This window comes from Gadus morhua, chromosome 1 (assembly GCF_902167405.1).
Source record: "Gadus morhua chromosome 1, gadMor3.0, whole genome shotgun sequence".
Classification (NCBI taxonomy): Eukaryota; Metazoa; Chordata; class Actinopteri; order Gadiformes; family Gadidae; genus Gadus; species Gadus morhua.
Genome location: NC_044048.1, coordinates 25,440,166 through 25,460,434, shown reverse-complemented (window position 1 = coordinate 25,460,434; position 20,269 = coordinate 25,440,166). Strand labels below are relative to the sequence as shown.

At 46.7% G+C, this 20,269-nt stretch overlaps 1 protein-coding gene across 1 annotated transcript in view; it reads right to left on the bottom strand.

Moving 5' to 3' along the window:
- Positions 1–20,269, bottom strand: part of kazna (kazrin, periplakin interacting protein a) — a 125,706-nt gene that overhangs the window by 51,643 nt on the left and 53,794 nt on the right. Inside the window, exon 2 of the mRNA XM_030355351.1 lies at positions 18,148–18,255. Coding sequence (XP_030211211.1) covers positions 18,148–18,255 — 108 coding nt within the window. The remainder of the gene's footprint in view (positions 1–18,147; positions 18,256–20,269) is intronic.

Below are 20,269 nucleotides of genomic sequence, written 5' to 3'. Positions count from 1 at the left end.
CTATGCTGAGCCCGTTTCATGCTTCATGTCTCTGGGGCAATGGGGGTCTGAGGACAGTGAGACTGTGAGCAAATATCTGATCATCTGGGCAGGTAGTTGGCTATCTCACATTCCAGTCCAATCTGGGACCCCATCAGGGCCTAACATCCCTCCATCAGAAGCTGTCTGTAGATAGGATCACATGGAGCCCGCGGTGCGAAATAACATTGAGTGCTTGGGACTTAAGAGGAGATTAGCATCCAGCAAACGGTTAGCAAATCCGAACGTCACGGTGACTTGAGTGGGGGTAATTTAAGGTATTTTATGAGGCATTCCTGTCTTTGTTCAGTGTTATGTAACGAACTCCGATTTTTTTCTTTTTGTTCAATGTCTCAACTTGCTTCATTTTTTACATGATAATCCATCCAAACAACCTACTGAGGTTTTAAGCCTGTCTCCCAGTTATGGCTAGTGTACGGACAAACAGTGGGATTATAGCCGAGGACACAGATGAGCTGAGATACTGACAACGCCAGCCATTGTGATCGTCCTATTCTGAAAAAAAAGAGTATCGGGCAGCTAACAGCAGCTAACACACAGAAAGGTCAAGAGATTCACTCTTTGTTAGGTCAGCAATTTTGTCATTTTAATTAAGGTCCCATTGTGAATAGGAGGAATAAATCAGACATTTACACTCTGTTAATGTAGCAGAAGTTTCAGTCTTACAAGTGAGGCTGACCGCAATGGATTTGTAGAACAAATATGGAGAAGCTATTAACTGAAGTATTGCAGGACCAGAGCAAGAAATGCAACCAGACATTAGTACAGGATAGCTCTGGTCTTGGGCTTAAATTAATGGATGAATGGATTGTTGGATCAATGATTGGATTAATTGATGGATTGCTCGATGATTGAATGGATGGAAGAATAGCAGAAGGATAATGGATGGCTAGAAAGAAAGCAAGCCACCTGCCAGTAAAGTGGCAGGTGGCTTCCGACACGATTATGGGTTGGACTACAAGTGTTGTTCACCAGTGATTATGTTGATGGCTGGAATGGCAGGTGTCAGCGTCTCAGAATGTTATCGATCAAAAGTGTTCACACAATTAGTTGCAATTTAAAACTAGATCATTTTTAACTTTGATCGACAATGCTGGGAGTAGAGTTCCAGGAGTTTGGGTCTCCAATGGAAAAAGCTGATCTCAGAGCCAAACTCAGAGCCCCTGTGTTGCACCTCACAGTTTTCTCTGGTGCTGGAGGCGCTTGTTTGCCTGATGTTGTCTGCAAACAATGAAACTAATGCCTTCAGAGGGGGAGGAGTACGATTATGGATACATTTGTACATTTAATAGGTGTTTGCATAATTAAGCAAATTATCAAAGGTCAGAAGGTTATACTTGGAAATTATAGTTGATGCAAACACCTATTAAATGTAAAAATGTATCCATAATCTTGATGATATCCAACTGGCTTTTTGTCAAGGACATTCAAGGTATATATATGTACAAACTGTACATTAGCTTGATAATGTTTCCTTCCTGCCTGGGACCATGTGGCAATAGAGCATGGAGGTGTGCAACATGTATGGAGGGCATTAACAACTTGGCAGGCAGGATCTTTTGATAATTAGTTCCTGATCCATTTTTTAATTTCCGAGGTTCAATTTGACTGAGCTAATTACCGTTTTCACGTGCTTTTCAAAGGTCAGGTATGAATCAATGATGATCCCAAGATATTTATTATCTGGGAGAAAATGGGAGCTTTTCCCCGGTAACAAGGTTATCAGTATGATGGACCACCTACTTGCGGATTGAGAAACACACGCTCAGGCCGTGGTGATTCAATATTTACACAGAGGGTTAGAGGGGCCACCACTAATGACACAAAGGTTCCCAGAGTAGAGGAGGACGGTTGGTGCTAAAAACCCATTTCGCAGCCACTTATCTCAGACTCGACCCAGGGCAAGCCGGGTCGCAATGCTAAATAAGCAATTAGCAGACCCTTTTATCAGCAAAAGCACCTCATAGTGAATACAGATGCACCTCATTAAGGAACTGGTGGGGGTCAGGGGGCTATCTTGCTCAAGGGTACCATGCAGTAGTGGTGCGGCATTAGGAATCAAACCCAGTACCTTTTTGCGAGTTGAACACCCTATGTAGTACACTCCCCTGAGCATGGATAGTCCAGGAATGAGTATTATAACTCAAAGAATTCAATCCAAAAATTTTTTTAGGTTCCTTTTTATTTGATTGATTGTTGTGTTTCTGAGGTTTTGGGGAGGACCAGTGTTTAGAACACAAGCCAGAACCGGAAAAATGTTTAATTTGTATTTCCCTCTGGTATAATTGTCAGCTTAGTGACTACGTTATCTTCTAATTATCTATTAACCAACATGTTCCTGATTGCATCATGTAGGTTGAAGAGTGGTAGGTGTCATATGTTATAGAAATATACTACCACCAATAGCATACCATTATAAGTATACATCTATTTCAATACCAGGTTATAAGTTTAAGTATATTTGAGTATATGCATTCATATCTTGAGAGTGTGCTTGCGTGTGTGTGTGTGTGTGTGTGCGCTTGATATCAGTGATTTAGTGTGTGCTTAGCTTAGACGTGACCTGTATTATCCAAGACTAGCAGGGCTAGTTATTTATGGGCCGGGTCAAACGTGAGACCAGCCATGGAGTCACCACAGATATTTCATCACGACGCCCTGCTTGGTTCTACACAAAGAGACACAGTTTACGGACACGTCTCTTCATCGCTCTCAATCTCTCTCTGCCACCGAGGAATCTCTCTCCACTCTGCTCTCTCAGGCCCAATCCCATTTCTACCCCTTACCCCTTCCCCTTACCCCTCCCCCTTGTTTTGAAGGGGTAAGGGGACAGGGGAAGGGGAAGGGGTAAGGGGAAGGCGTAAGGGGTAGAAATGGGATTGGGCCTCAATCTCCCTGACTGCTGTTCTCTTCTGTCCTTTTATCTGTGACAACAGATTGAACAATATTTTTTTTTTCTGTCATTACAGGCAAACAAATTAAATAGACCAGACCTATTTTTTTTCATGGGGATAATTTGGCAGAGGAATGGCGTGCTTTGAATTGTCAGGCCAGGAATAAGAAACATCATTCTGACACATTGGCGTTTCTAAAGAGACTACCGGTTGCTGCAGCAGAAGCTGACAAGGACAAGGAGACGGCCGGGACTGGGACAAAGGCAGTTGATGTTGAAATTAGGTTTATAGAGCTGAAGGAGGGTTTTATTCAGCTGTTATTCAGTAGTGCTTCAGGATCCAGTTCCCAGTGACCCAGCCGTCATCTGCGACAATGAGCAATTACACACCTGGCTCCGCCACTCTGATAATTACTGCATCACACTGGACACAATGTGCTCATTTAGACGAAAACAACGCACACGCACGTTTGCGAACATGCACTCGCACACACACAACACACACACACACACACACACACACACACACACACACACACACACACACACACACACACACACACACACACACACACACACAATAAAAGAGATATAGGGCTACAGTATGTGTAAAAAACATACGCACAAGACAAAGACGCACTCAGCCATGCATGCACGTTCCCTGTTAGTGGATATCGAACAGCCGGCAGAAGGTTGTTGTGTTAAAAGACACACCTTGCCCCCCTGCCTCCCCTGACAACACACACATATCCACACACACCCTCTCAAACACACACACACACACACACACACACACACACACACACACACACACACACACACACACACACACACACACACACACACACACACACACACACACACTTGAATAGCCCCCGCGTTACAAACACATATAGGACACAACAGATATCCAATAACACCACAGTCTAAAGACATACAATACAGCATATGGACCAAAACAATAATATTATACCTACCCACAGGAGACTAAGTTCTGGCAGGCATTGAGTCTCGTTATTCATATAACTTTTACACTTCATTTGAACTCACTAATTTATGTTGTCATCTATCTCAAGCTGAGTGGCAAACATTGACAGCAATTCATTTGCTGCCAAAACACTTGACAGTTCAATCGCTTCAGACCGAAGATGAGGCTGTTACTGATTTTTGAATGGATGCAGTGTTTAGTCACACGTTAATTTATGTCTATGTTAAAATGGCAACAAGAGTAAAAACACTACTGCCAATCATTGGATTCCTATTTTGTGCTGTTTGCATCATGAAAAGAGTTAAATCCCAGTTCCGGGAAAGCTTCTGAAATCCACCCAATGACTCAACATGTCTCTCACAAAACAATTCCTACGAAAAAAAGATCTACAGCAAAAGAGTGACAGAGTAGAGGTCTTATCTTACTCCCATGTACCTCTGCCCTTATAATGTCAGATAAAGTGAGTGATGCTTTGATTAGGAATATGATTTGTAAAGAGCTCAAAGGTACTCATACCTGGTAGCAGCTACTAGTAGATGTACTTACAGAGATAAGTTCTATGTTTGTTTGTTTGTTTGTTTTGCCCTGACAGCATGGATTGTGTCAAGAGGACAACGCCTTAGGCTGGCCAAGACACACACACACAAACACGCACACGCACACGCACACACACACACACACACACACACACACACACAGAAGGTCAACTGCTTAAAAGCTGAAACTCCTTGGGTTTAAACAGGACCTTTGCTCTTTTTGATTTGGGTAATCGTACTTCATTTCTAGCATCCAGTCAGACGGCTTGTACCAAAGTATCAATTATGTACCAATTAGAGCCATTGTGGTTCTGATTCTAAAAAAGGTTGGTGAGAACGAGAGGTTGTTCTGTCGAGGGAAGGGCTAGGCAGTTTGCCAACTTTGTCGTGTCAGATGTAAATAAGGGGTCATCTTTCCACCCCCACCCAGAGGCCAGTGTTTGCCTTTGACAACGTTGTGACCTCCTGTCCCGGACAGCCACTTTTCTTTATGTAAATCCCCCCCGAAAACAAGCAACCCGCGCTGTTACTTTGAAGCTCAAACCTTTATTGCGTCCTCTCAGGTTCAGGGTTGACGGTACTTTTGTAGGGCTGGAGCGAAACGTACGTTTAGAGTTGGAACTCTGTCTCTAATGGTCAAGGGGTAACTATGCCTGAGTCAATGGGACCTTTGACCTCCGTTGTTGGCAGTTTTCTTTCAGCCTAGGGGTGAAGTGCAGGTGCACTAGCAGTAGCGTGTAAAAGATTGTCAAACAAGGGTTTTGAACACAGCAAGAGAACCAAGAACTTAAAACCCCAAAGAATCATGTTTCGATGACGAAATATGCACTGGGCGCTATTACAGCATGCCACCCTGATGTTTGCACAACATGACATAATATTGGCTTACTGATTCATTCGGCGCCATAAAACACACTTTAAAGACAAACACATAAAAGGAACTATGGCTGGCAACGGTGACAGCGGAAGTTCAGACATCCCTTGGGCACTACTATTCCCTGACTAGTGGCTCTGGTAAAAGTTAAACCCGACAACAAGTGATTTAATGAACACGTCGGCTAATAATGGCCCATGCAGTATAATGAGTGTGAAGCAGTACTTCTGCAGCAGTGTTTTCCTCCTCCTCTAATGGAGTGCTCTGTCCCTCAACCTGAATGAACTGTGAGTTCTAAATCCGACCCGAGCACGTCATGGAGGAAAGCTTCAGCCTTGCAAAAAACAACCCAGAGGGAACAGAAACCACACCAACACGTGCAGTTCATCCACCTTAAGTGAGCCTGAAACACCAGGTCAACTGTGAGGTCGAGCACAATACTGTAGTAGAAATGCCTTCTGGGGACCCCCGCTGTGCTGTGAGACACCGGTGTCTAAAGCCCTAGAGGGCTCTCTCTCTCTTGCCCCTGATAGTGACGGCCGCGTTCTCTAGGCCGGCGTGGGTTAAAGTCTGCCAACGCTTGGCCACCATGACGGATGGCTCGACACACACACAGCCTCACTCATTAACCCAGCTGAGACACCTGACTCCATGCTCTAACTGCGCACACAGGACACACACACACACACACACACACAGACACACACACACACACACACACACACACACACACACACACACACACACACACACACACACACACAAACTGCTGTTGTTCCTCACTCCTACATTCACCACTGCAATATTTGTCCCTGGCTGGGAACCATGTTTCTCATTGCCTCTTTGTTTACCCACTTTCGTAGCTTCCCAAGTTTGAAAAACCTCCAGAAGTTGGATTAACCCTAACCCCCCCCCCCCCCCTCCCCCCCCCCACACACACACACACACACACACACAACCCCCCGTTGGTTCTTCAGTCTCTGTACTCACCGGGTTTCCCCTCCTCCGTGTCGGGCTTCATGTCGCCCCCAGAGGAGGAGGACAAGGAGGAGGAGATCAGGCTGGGGGAGTCCAGGGTCTGAGGGAGCATTCACATCAGAGCCGAGACCCCGCGTCACAACGAAACCTTCTCCCTCTAGGAGAGCCGCCGGTCCATGGAGAAGGGAGCAGCGCTCTGCTGAAGCGGCGCAGTCCAGGAAATGTGACCGACACACACTCTCTCTCTCTCTCTCTCTCTCTCTCTCTCTCTCTCTCTCTCTCTCTCTCTCTCTCTCTCTCTCTCTCTCTCTCTCTCTCTCTCTCTCTCTCTCTCTCTCTCTCTCTCTCTCTCTCCCTCTCCTCTCTCTCTCTCCCCCTCTCCCCCTCTCCCTCTCTCTGTCTCTCTCCTTCCCTCTGTATCTCTCTGTTTACCTGTTCAAGGCGACTCCCACGGGTTTGAATCCACAGTGCTCTCTCTATCTCTCTCTCTGTCTCTGTCTCTCTCTCTCTCACCCGACACAGCGGCTGTCTGTATAGACGGGAGGAGCTGTCACTCGTTTTCCCACATTATTCAAATGCAAACCCTCACACACACACACACACGAGTACAGGGCAGGGGGAGGAGCTACGTCAAGGTGCACGCCCTGCAGGTAGGTGTGTGTGTGTGTGTGTGTGTGTGTGTGTGTGTGTGTGTGTGTGTGTGTGTGTGTGTGTGTGTGTTTGTGCTCTTCTCATGTTTAAACAGTGACTGGCCGTCCATCCAGCTGTTGCCCTGCCCGGTGGTTCTTTTCAGAAACCAAATGTCTTGCAGCAATAGAAGCAACCTGTTTACACTGTTTCAAACATGCTCAATGGAAATGCTATCAGATAACATTAACGTGCAAGAGAGTCTCGCTCACTCATTCATAGACATTCATACACTACAGAAACTGAACCTCGACTGAAGGAAGTCAGGAAATATATAAACAGGAATATGCTGAGTAATGAACACTGACGTGACTGAAACTCAACGCGAGTGTGGGGTTGACTTGAACTTCCTGCTCTGTATTCTTGACGGGCCGGTTAGCTGATGGGGAGGGGGGTGGGGGGGGGGGGTTATTCATGAACCAACTCTGAGCCAAACGTAATTAATAGAAGCCCAGCCCCCCTCCAGCCAATAAGGACGTGGGTTCAGAGATCATGTGGGATGAAACCAGGATATTGACTAACGATTTAGTGGATTAAAAGCACAGATCCTCTTAATAATGTAATAAACCGATGCAGTTTAACTTTCCCTGTGAAAACAGCCCCTTTATTGAACTTCAGATTCACTTCATCTCACTCTGTGCGTGACTCTGGCCACTGTGTTTTTTCAAGGGCTGCAAAAAGTAAACAACTCCAGCAGATGGGCAAAATGCTTGGCTTTTTTAAACTTTCGAGGACCTAAATAACGGCATTAATATAAATCACAAGAGCTTGCAGCGAGTGAGGGCAGACACGCACACACAACAAAGCTAATTGCCACCACCATCTGTTTTGTGTTCGGTTGGATTTTGTTGCAGTGAGAACTCAACGATGCGATGCGAGGATGCGTAGCGTGTAACCCTCGTACCACGGACTACTGTGTTGCAACAAACAACACAGTTTGGTGTGTATTGCAGTCAACGCGTCTTGCCTTTGAACTCAGGTAAGCACCTCTGATCAATACATTTACATTTACATTTGGGGAATTTATCTATATTGGATAAAAGCTTGACGCTTTTATCCAATATAGATCGCTGTCGCTACATTAAGGACATTCATAGAACCAAGTACCAAGCACCAACAATGGTTAGGTTAACCCATTCCCTGTATACAACAAAGAAGAACCAGTACGTACAACAAACAATAAGTGTGTAAGAGGGGTGGGGGGCAGGTAAGGGGGAGGCTATGCAGTCTCAATGATAATTCATCATCATCATCATCATCATCATCATCATGACATCATCCATCATCCTCACTGTGATGACAGGTGCATCTTTAGTGGCAAACAGACCAGTGGGGTATTCCACGAACGGAGGTTTAACAAACACTGAGTTAACGCTGAACTCTAGGTTGATTGACCCTGTGCCGACTAACCCAGAGTTTTCGGTTCCACAGCAGCGGTTATGCATTAGTTCAATCAACTCAGGGTTGGTTAACACAGGGTTGTGCGCGTCCACGCCAAACCTAAAAGGACATGATGTATGGATTATTGAAACCCTGATCGAAATGGCGAAACGGGCCGCTTATTACAATGAAATGGAACTCAAGGTTCCTTTCCATGAAAGGGGAACGCTAAAGCCTCTGTAACCCAGAGAACCAAAGCCTGGCAGCGGATCGCTGACCGCGTAAATGCGTTGGTTACACGTCAAAGGCATGATCCTTAATATGTGAGCCATGAATCAATAGATATCGATATAGCGAATCAAGTAAAAATGAAGTATAAAAACATACAAACTGAGAAGCTTTTCCCACCATCGTATTGGTCTAAATTTAAATAAGCCATTTTTTTTAAGGCAATGTGAAAAGTGAAAAGGCCGACAGACGGCAGACTGGATCTGGCCCTCAAAATGTCTTGACCCCGGTGGAGGAGCTGTTAATAAACATAATTCAGGGCGCCCTGGCATGGAGGGGGTACCTGGAGGTACCTCCTCAGAGAGTCAGGGGCCATGTGAGGGTACCCCACTGGTTGAATGTAGTTTTTTGTGTTTTCTTGTATTTTAGATTTTGTTTGCCTCCGAAGTAACACATGCAAACCGTATGCGTGCCACAGCGCATATGTTCCAAATGTTTATTTTTTTGGTAACTGGGTAGAAAACCTAAAAGTGACAATTCATCAACTTCACAGATCAAGATGGATTAGTACTTGTAATGAAGCCGCCGGCTACGATCGAACATTCTCCAGTGGATGTAAGTCCGTTAGGACTATTTTATACTTTATGTTGTAAGTGCATAGTAGGCTACTCAGACAATATTGCTCCTTGTATGATAGGAGGCCGATAAAAATCTTGGATGGGTCATCTGAAAGGACTGAGATGTGCTCAACATCTCCTACATTATAGATAAAACTAATTTGCAAAAAACGGAGGGCTACGCAAATAGTCTGGAGTGAACTGCGGCCAGGTCCTCGATTGGTAGTGTTGGCTATGTAAGGCTGGAGAAGGCCATTTAAATATATTAAAGATTTGCGCGGGAATCTATGTCTCTCCAGCAAAAAGTCATCCGATATGCCAAGATGTCGAGCCGTGGTCTTATTAATCGTTCCCGGTGGATTGCACTTATAATTTGCGCTCCGTTATCAGCAGTTCTCTCATCAAAAGGGCATGCCATTGTGAACACATGAAATCTGCAGTGAACGCGGGTATAAATACCCAAAACCGGGTTATGTTTCAAACTTAACCTGCGCAAAACCTGCTCCGACCAGGTCTGATTCAGAGCATATGTTTCTATAATAACTAAACATACCGTGTTCATTTTGGAACGGAGAACCTAGGGTTACCGCAAACCCTGGGATAACTTACCCGGCTATGTGTTAAAACCGGCTTTGTGGAACACCCCACTGATAGTCCAGTGGCTCCCAGCAAGAGGGTCCTGTGTTGGAACCCCTACGTCCTCAGCCTACCTGTGGGCCTCCTCGAGCCAGACACCCCCCCATCCCCTACCTGCTCATGAATGATTTGCACACAAACTAAAACATCCACTCTAAGCCGCTCAGGTTTAAAGCACTGTGTGAATGACATAGTGAATTGTACAACAACGATAAGAACAACAACAACAACAACCGCAACGGCCAGCGTTCCAAACACGCGGGCGAAGTATGAGTACTTCAATGGGAGTTCAGGTAAAGGGCTGATACTGAAGTGCTGAGGTACGGGCCCTTGAGCCCCATTCAGCAAAGCCCAGTGTGTCTTTGGTGGCGTTGCGCACTTTCTTACTTCACTGTCAAAATTGTCAGTCACCGTTGAGTCGTCCGTCTTTCGACCGGCGCACACTCGAGCGAACCAGCACAGTTTCAGCAGATCTCCTCGACGGCGGGAGTCCCTCTCTGTTCACAACGCACGCAGAGCGCACCAAACAAGGCCTTGCCCTCCACTGTGAGGTGAGGGAGAGCAGACACCGACCAGACCACACGAGCTCTGACCGTCTGGAGCCGACACTCACCCTGCACACAGGAAGATACAGAGCCAGACACACACACACATGCACGCATTGCTCAAACACACACACACACACACACACACACACACACACACACACACACACACACACACACACACACACACACACACACAGGGGCACACGACTAAATGCACACACTGACACAAACACACACACACACACACACACACTCACACATGATAAAAGAGACCGACAGCCCAGCCAAACAGATATGAGGCAGATTACAGCAGGAGACTGAACCTAGCCCAGCATAATGGCCGCATTCTTGTCGCGTCGGGCTGGGATGGGTGAGAACACAGAGCGCGTGGGAGCATCGGCGCCTGAAGCAGGCATGCGTTTCCTGGTGTGTAGGTGCATGCGTGCGTGCAGAAAGGTATGTGTGTGTGTGTGTGTGTGTGCGTGCGTGTGTGAACGGGGGTCTCCTATTCTCGCTTTAAGCCTCTGTGTCCATTTGCCGACCACTCTGTCTTGATTCTGCCCCATTATAGCTCTAATCACCAGTGAGAGAGAACCGCTATGAGAAAACATTTTTATAGAAAAATCGTTGGGACAGGTTAGTGTGATGGACAGCTTAATTCGTCTCCGTCGAAGATTGCTCTTAATCCTCCGCCCCAAGTGGAAATTCATCTCTTTTTTATGATATGGGAAATGTATTTGAGGCTGTGGACAGCCATTAAATATTCTGCTCTGCAGCAGTGATCGGTGCTTGCCACGGTTATGCGCGGGAGATCAAACTACGTATAAAGGAACGGGCAAATCAACCTCACATGTTGGTGTTGGTGAGGCAGAACGTCAAATCGCTCCTCGCCCATGTGTCGGCGGCTTTAGAAACGCAACGCGAGGCAATTCGTTGCCATGATGAATGCCCTAAGTAGGACGTTTCTGACACGCTATCACGCTTGCTATTCATCTTCTTCAAAGCCTAAGCCCACACTCAATCTTCGCTGAACGCCAGAACTGTTCAATTTGAGCAAACTGGAAGGCTAACATATAAGGAACATGTTAGCACACTGGCTACCACTACCACTATATATCAACCGAACCACAATGTAGCTAGCACGCTAGCTATGGTAAAGATCGTGGTGTGTGTGTGTGTGTGTGTGTGTGTGTGTGTGTGTGTGTGTGTGTGTGTGTGTGTGTGTGTTTGTGTGTGTGTGTGTGTGTGTGTGTGTGTGCCAGGGACAAATATTGCAACAGCAGAGAGAGTGTGTATGTGTGTGTGTGTGTGTGTGTGTGTGTGTGTGTGTGTGTGTACGTGTGTGTGTGTGAGAGTATGTGAGAGTATGTTTGTATGCGTATGTGTTTGCGTGTGTGCATGCGTGCGTGCGCATGTGTATCTGCGTATGCGTGTGGGTTCGTATTGTATTCATCTATGTGTGTGTATGTGCATGTGTGTGCATTTATGTCTGTGCGTGTGTGTGTGTGTGTAACAAGACTTGGACAAGCTGTGGCCCCGGGGTCTGAATCCTTAGGCAGATTAAGCGCTCATCAGCGCCTCTGTTGGCTCTTCCCTAATCAAGCGGATCTCGCCTGGCACACGCGCGCCTTGTTTGGCCTCTGCATCAGGCCGGGGCATCGCGCCACACCCCAGAGACCAGGGGCAGCCCTCTGAAACATGGTGCTGGGCGTGGGTGTGTATGAGTCTGTGTGTCTGTCTGTGTGTCTGTGTGTGTGCTGTTAATTGTGTACACCTTTTGTGTGCTTTAGAAGTCGCCTCTGCAATATCGCATAAGGGATTGCCGCGACTGTGTGTGTTATTCTGCAGATGAGCATGAAAGCACAAAAGGCAGGAGGCAAAAAACACGCAGAGTGTGGATAAAAACACAGAACAGAGGAGAGAGGGAGAGAGAGAGAGAGAGAGAGGGGAAGAGAAGGAGAGAGCGGGGAATAGAGAGAGAGAGAGAGAGCGGGGGAGAGAGCGGGGGAGAGAGAGAGAGAGAGAGAGAGAGAGAGAGAGAGAGAGAGAGAGAGAGAGAGAGAGAGAGAGAGAGAGAGAGCGCCATGGTGCGAGGAACCTGCTTACGATGAGCTGGGGGTTTTGTCCCCTAAATGAAAATCGATGGCTACCAACCTCGTCAGTCTGAGGGACGATGTTTACACAAAATACGACAATCCAGGGCTGGAAGGACAGACTCCTGCCCTGCTCTGACACCTGCACAAACTAGCCCGCTCAGAGCCAATCACGAAGATATCCTTGACAAATGTTTCTGGGCTTCATTCGTGCATGTTGTGTATGTTGTGTGTGCCTATTTGGTTGTGTGTTTTTTTTTTGTGTGTGTGTGTGTGTGTATATGTGTGTGTGTGTGTGTGTGTTTATTTGTGTGTTTGTGCGTGCATGTCTGTGTATGGACGGTTCAGCTTTTATCTCTGTTCTACACCTTCGGCAAACAACAACAAACCATCTCCCTCTGTCTGTTCAGTTGCCACGTCCACCGGTTTTCAGCTGTCACCATCCCGGTAGTTGTCGTGCCGATAACCACAATCTTTCCCGCCGACAACCTCAGCTTTCTCTTCGTCTCTTCCGATACCTTGGATCATTCTTTGATGTGTTTGATAAGCTGTTGTGTTCACTATTCAGTAATCATGCAGATGCGGTTGTTTAGAGCACATTCCAGTGAATTCAGATGCATCTCATTAATAAGAGGGTCAGAGTTCACCTGCAGGCATCTCTTCCAAGGATGACTACAGGTAAGGCTGCGCATAGCGGGGATCGAACCCAGAACGCTTTGGCTTTGAGTCGAACACCCTCGGATGATTTATATTTGTATATTCTATTTACTTATATTCAGGTTTAAACCTGACCCAAACAAATAGACATACACAAATACACACACAGACACACACACACTTACCCTCCCAGTTACACATACTGCTAGGTCATGGATGTGAATCAACATTCCCCCCCCCCCCCCCCCGCTATCTGCTCTCCGTTAATTGGAAAATGTCCCCTCGCTTTGGAAAGTGCTTTACAAAATAAAAGTCTGCAAAACCATCCAATCATGGAGAGGAGGAAAAATGAAATGGCTTTTGTCAGCGTAAAACTCAACGAAACAACATGACGGTAGGACAGACCTTTTCTCTAGGCTCCTCCAAATAACAGCGCATTCATTCCTTTATACTACTCACATGTACAAATATTTAAAAAAAAAAAAGCAGTTAAGCAAAAGACTGACTGTCTTCCTTACAACAACATAGAACACAACACGACGGGCCAGAGGTAAAGGAGTGAGGTCACTCCTGGTCCACTAAACACCAACATAAGGTAGCAATATTATCTTGAGTACAGGTATAAATAAGTAAGTACACTAGTCTTTGGAGCTTATGATGGAGGGGTTACCCAGGCTTAACTGCAAGGATTTCGGAGAATTGCTTTTGCTCGATTCTTAGGTCTGTGTTCTGTGACCTTTGACCTTACCGCCTCCTCCAGAAGAAACTTTTTAAAGACCAGGGCGGTTTTGAGTGGAGGAAATAAATGTCAAAGCTCATTCACTGGAGTGTACGGCTCTGAAAACTCACATAGTTGAACTTTGTGCACTCTGTTGGGTCTCTCTCTCTCTCCCTGTCTCTCTCTCTCTCGCTCTCTCTCTCTCTCTCTCTCTCCCTCCCTCCCTCCCTCCCTCCCTCCCTCCCTCTCTCCCTCCCTCCCTCCCTCTCCCTAAGTACCTACAGTAAGTCATCAGCTTGCGGCTTGCCTAACTCTCCCTCTGTGTGAGATTGCCTTTATCTGCGCCCTAAGAGGCTCCGTCTCGTTACGGAGGAATAGATTTGCTTGAATCTCCCGCTGGTGCCCGTTTAGAGTCGGGGCTGAGCCGGTAATCACAGCCTCTGTTCTCCGGGGGGCACCAGGTAGTCCCAGCAAGCGTGTTTCACACCTGAGCGGGGGCTGAGGAAGATTACACACAGCGGCTTGCGGCGGTCACAATCAGACGCACGCGGCCGAAAGGTACGCTTCTCTGCAAGTCGGCCCCCCACGAAGCACAATGTCCTTTCTTGGTCACAGCGTCCAATTTCCATTCTGGATGCATTGATGTCTCCTCCCAATCGCGCCACGGTCACCATAACAACCCGCCGCTGCCTAGCAACCGCGTGCCGCAGCCACATATGTGGACGTTATGGTGCCCCGGCTATATGCTGGGCAGACGCACCTGTACAGATGCACACATGTACACGCATACACACCTGTAAACACATAGACACCTGTAGAGATACACACCTGTACACACATATACACCTGTAGAGATACTTCTCGACGACACAAACGTTTTAGGTAGAATTACAATATTTAATCACATTAATATTATTTTTTTGATATATCATTCTTCTTCCTTGTATATGGTACTTGTATTGAGTCCACTCTAGCAGACTTCAGTGATCTCAGAGACACGGACCTCAGATACATACAAACCTGTCATTAATGAGCCGGCATGGGCTTCAAAGCTCAAAGCGGCAACCAAATGCCTGCAGGCTAGGATATGGACATGGAAGATCCAACCCAGCATCTAGGAGTCGACACCCTTTCACCCCCCCCCCCCCCTCCCCGCCCCACTACACCTTGCTGAAGACCTACCCCCGTATCCATGGTAACCCACGATGAAGACCTCACACCGACATTCAAGTGTTGCTCTGCTTCCCCTGCTCTGCTATGTGTTAAACGACGTGCAGCCGTGAGTTATTTCTCTCTCTCTCTTTGTTTTGTGGTGTTTTGATGTGCCGGGGGGGGGGGGGGGGGGGGGGAGAGATAGAGAGACAGGGAGAGAGAGAGAGAGAGAGAGAGAGAGAGAGAGAGAGAGAGAGAGAGAGAGAGAGAGAGAGAGAGAGAGAGAGAGTACGCCAGCATCCTAAAGCAGTCCCAGTGGCCCACAGAGAGGGCGCATGGCTTGAAACTCGGCTGGACACTTAGTGCAAGGGAAGCTGCAGACACGCACACAAATGCAAATACAAGCACACACACGAACGAACACAAGCACAAGCACACTGTCACGCACACAAGCAAACACGCACGCGAACACACAAATGCACACACACACACACACACACACACACACACACACACACCTCCTTTTTCTCTCCATTCTTCCTCTCCCATCTTTCATCTTTCCAATTACGGGGGACATACCAGCAGGGGGGTACCAGGCTTCACGGCCAGCTCTCCTGGCGTTTGATCCCCCCAGCGTCTCATCCACGACCTGGCTGCCTCATTGACGCCATGGTGCCAATACCCCCCCCCCCCCCCCCCCGCTCCCTCACCTCTCACACGCTCCCCGGTTAGAGCGAGGTGGTGCTAATGGCTTGCGTTGTATCTTCTCGTTCTGTGGCTGTCTCTCCATCCTGCTGATAACAGCAGGACTATGACCGTTCCCCCGCATGATAAAATGTACAGCGAAACCTTGGATATTGCAGAGGGGAATGTCAGCATGTGTGTGTTTGTGTGTGTGTGTGTGTGTGTGTGTGTGTGTGTGTGTGTGTGTGTGTGTGTGTGTGTGTGTGTGTGTGTGTGTGTCAAGTGTTTGTGTGTGTTCATATTTCTCCTGAGTGCGCACATTTATGCCACCCGGCAAACGACTTTGTCACACGGGCGCCAGCTGTGTCGGCGGGCCCGGAGGAGTTCAAGTTCGTTTTCTATTTTCATGTTAGTGTGCAAATGCAATTCCTCCTGCTGTCCTTCATGCATGCCACATGGCAGCAGAATACATCTCTTCTCTCCCTCGCAGAGTGATGGAGCACAACATTAGAGCACAGAGACTAGCACCTAGGGCACCTAGTGGGAGCTGCACGCAAGGTAAGGGAGGCCTGAAGCATCCCTACCTTATGAAAGGCATAACAGCTTGACAGCTAGTACTTATGATGACTTATTATGATGGACTTTATTAATCCCCACAGGGAATCTCATTATCTGCATTTTGTCCACCTCTCTCAGGTTTAGACTGGATGGAATCTGTATACATCTCTCTCTCTCTCTCTCTCTCTCTCTCTCTCTCTCTCTCTCTCTCTCTCTCTCTCTCTCTCTCTCTCTCTCTCTCTCTCTCTCTCTCTCTCTCTCTCTCTCTCTCTCTCTCTCTCTCTCTCTCTCTCTCTCTCTCTCTCTCTCTCTCTCTCTCTCTCTCTACCGGAAACCAACTCCAGCTGCAGTGCCCGTGCCTTGCTCATGGGCCGGGCAGGGGTGTGAACTTGCATGTGGGACATCGGTGCCCCCAGAGGAAACGCCACATGAACACGGGATCCAACCCAGGGGTTTGAACCCAGGACCCGTCTGGGCGGCAGCAGTGCTAACCACACTAACATTGCGCAATCTAACTTAACAACTTCTCTATTAGCAAACGGATACCTCCAATTTGCCACAGCTAGCGTCAACTTCTACCATGGATCCCACCTATGAAGGGGATCTTCTGAACTGACCACCCAACATGAGGAGCATAACCACATGGTTTTAATAGACATGCCATTAACACCACCAACTCAGAGGAAGGGAGCCTTGCAAAATGACCGGATCTTCAGCACTCCTCCCACTGTCGCCATTCAGCCGCAGTCAATAAATGAAGTTAAATAATCACAGTGCGAATTACGTTGGTCTCAGGAGGTCCAAGACCTCTTTTATTTCAACCTAAAGTTACAACAGCCAGTTTTAAAATGTGTTTTGCAAAATCTTACCGTTTCCAGTATCCATTATTCAAATTCAAAAACATTTATTCATCAAAGTATTGTTGTGGTGATTCCTCTTATATTTCCATTGAAAACCCAACTGTTTCTGGTAAGGCCTTATTCCATGGGTGGCACTGTTGCTATCTAAATGTTCTGCAGCTTATTAAACCCAGCGTATAAGTTTCCGAAAAGCTTAACCCTCTCTTTGGCTCCACAGATCTACACACACCTCGCTGCCGGTGTACCTTCGTTGTCACGAAAATTAACTTGAGATCTCTAAATGACCTTCTTTTTGCAGCACGAATTTCGTGGTGCTCGTACCATAAGTCTCGTCCCTTGCACCCCCTAGTGGCCAGCTCAGGAACCGCCACTGGTGTTGAGGGAAGCACTACAGCATAAGACCAGAGCACAAGGTAGATGCACTCGATGGCCGCTTGTTTTTTCTCACACTGTTTATAGTGATTATCTTCCTATTATATTGTTCACAGATGAAATTGATGGCCATTATGGCGTTTTTATGGCTTCATTATAAGCTTTGATGGAGCCAAAATGAAATCTGCGTTCACATTTCCAATGGAGGAGTTCTCCATTACGAGCACATCTGTATTCATTAAGGACGATCCATAAAGTATATGCATTTGGGCCTGCCTCACATAGAACAGATGTTCATTGCCAATTGACAGTAAACAGCTACAAGGAGATTTTTTATTATTTATGATACGGCAAAGTAAAACTGTGTGTGTGTCTCTCTTAATGTATCGCCCCGGGCACACAGACCCAACTTCCACCAGAAGCGGCTAATTTCCCAGAAGGTTGGTACTTCTTTATTCAACCGGTCCCATCCCCCAATAGCCGGGAGATTCATCATCATAAATTGAACACTCCCAATCCCTCTTCGATTGTTATGCCTTATTTTTTCCATTTAAAACCCTCTTTTCCCTTGCGAAGCACCTTTCTTTGTCTTTTTGTACAAAAAGCGTCGTATAAATAAAGTTTGACGGATGGATGTAAGGCTTCCTACCTCTGTCTAGCGAGGAGTCCGGGGAGGTGAAGACCATCAGGCTGCTGATGTCACTCTTGTAGCAGAGGTCCGTGGAGGGGGTCTTCTGCCTCACATGGAGAGAGGGATCTGGTAGGGGAGACACATCACAGCAGGATGTTCATTAACCAATCAAACTCATTAGCCAATGACACGCATCAACCAATCAAACACATCCATCAAACTATTTTGCTGCTGTATGCAGCGGTACTTTACTACCGCAAAAGTTGCATCGTTTGGCTCTGGATTAAATCATTCATTCCGTCAGCACTGTAATGCTGTAGAGTTATAATAGATGGGCACCGTTGAACAACCGACACTTACAAGCAGCTTTACGGCTTAGCCAACTTCTCTGAGGTGTCATTCAATTGTAACAATGATAAATGGGAGACTTTAATGTGCAGAAACTTTCTACAGAAAGTGTGATTGCTGGTTCATGTATTTAAGCAAAAAGTGTCTGTGTATTCTGTGACTGCAGGCTGCCTTGATGTACGTTCAGTTTGAATTATGACAGAATGACATCACACACCTGAGGCATTAAAGTGTTGAGAGAGCATTGGATCTACTTTCCTAAACCAATAGAATCCCAGAAAGCCCCTCTCAACCAAAACATATTAAACACATTATTCCTTCGACAGCTAAGCTAACGCTAAATTCACTGTGGCTTCGCCATCTATCAATATGGGTCTCTGTCACCGGAGATACAATTACCCCATGGTCACGGCAGGATGAGATATCCACTCATGCACGCACACACGCCTACAGACATTCATTGTGCGCACGCATGTGGCAAGCTGGTGAAAATATGCAGATACATGTGCGTTCAAACAAAGAAAACGAAACACTGAGGCAAACTCATACGCACACACAAACAAACACACGAGAAGACAAACATGCACGGACACACAAAAACACACTCTGTAAGAAATCTAGCACACACACACACACACACACACACACACACACACACACACACACACACACACACACACACACACACACACACACACAGGCAAAGACAAACAGGCAGGCACATGATGAAAAACACACACACACACACACAGACACACACAATCTCTCTCTCACTAAACACTGCTTGAAGCGACTGCTTAAACACACGTGGATTAGCATTTTTATGACTCGGGTGCAGTTTGATTTGGGCTGAGGTTCATTGGGTTTTGAGGAGAACTCCGTTCTTTGCCACAGAACAGCTCAGTGAATGCATATTGGACTCATCCCTCCAGGTCATTTTGCATTAAAAGTAAAGAAAGGTCTGCATTTTAGAAAAGGCCTCTCTCGGGCAGCCTCGCTGCTCCGCACACAAAGGGAGATTAGGGGCTGGTAGCGAGCCCGAATTGGACCACTCAGAATGAAGGATTATCCTGCCACTGAATGCTCCAATATATATATTCATCATCCTATATCAATCATCTACATATGTGTAGATGTATATAGTATGATTCCAGATCTGAATCATAAAGTGTTACTGCCGCCGAGAAATAGTTTTGCCATGGTACAAATACGATTTGTGAATAAACGATTAATAACAGAACACCCGCACTGGAAGTGAGACGGATAAACATGGTGGAAAAGTTTTCTAAACCAAAAAAGTGAACAGATTTTCCCTCCAAAGTCTGTTTGGAGGGATCCAACAAGCTACAGTTGCAGATCCACACTCAAACTCTCTTCCTCCTCCTCCTCCTCCTCCTCCTCCTCCTCTTCCTCCTCCCCCTCCTGGCCTTCCTCTGTCATTACGCTACTACCCGCTTATTAGCACGTCATTAAAGGTCCAACTATTTGCGTTAATTGAGCACAGATGTGCACGGCTGAAGGAGCCAACGGTTCAGGGGGGGATGCCGCACTTACACAGAGATTACCCATAATGCCCATGGAGATGGACTTTATATGGATGCTAATAGTTAGTTTGGGCTAGAGTCCCCGGTCTGGGGTCCTTGGTAAAAGCTCTGAAAGGAGCATGTTTCTTTTTTTCACCCCACACCACATCAATATTTAATAGCAGGCTGCCCGGCACTTTGTCAGTCTGTAATTCAGTAACTTCGCTGCTAAGACGCCATCGGCTCGCCTCACACAGGGCACTGAAAAA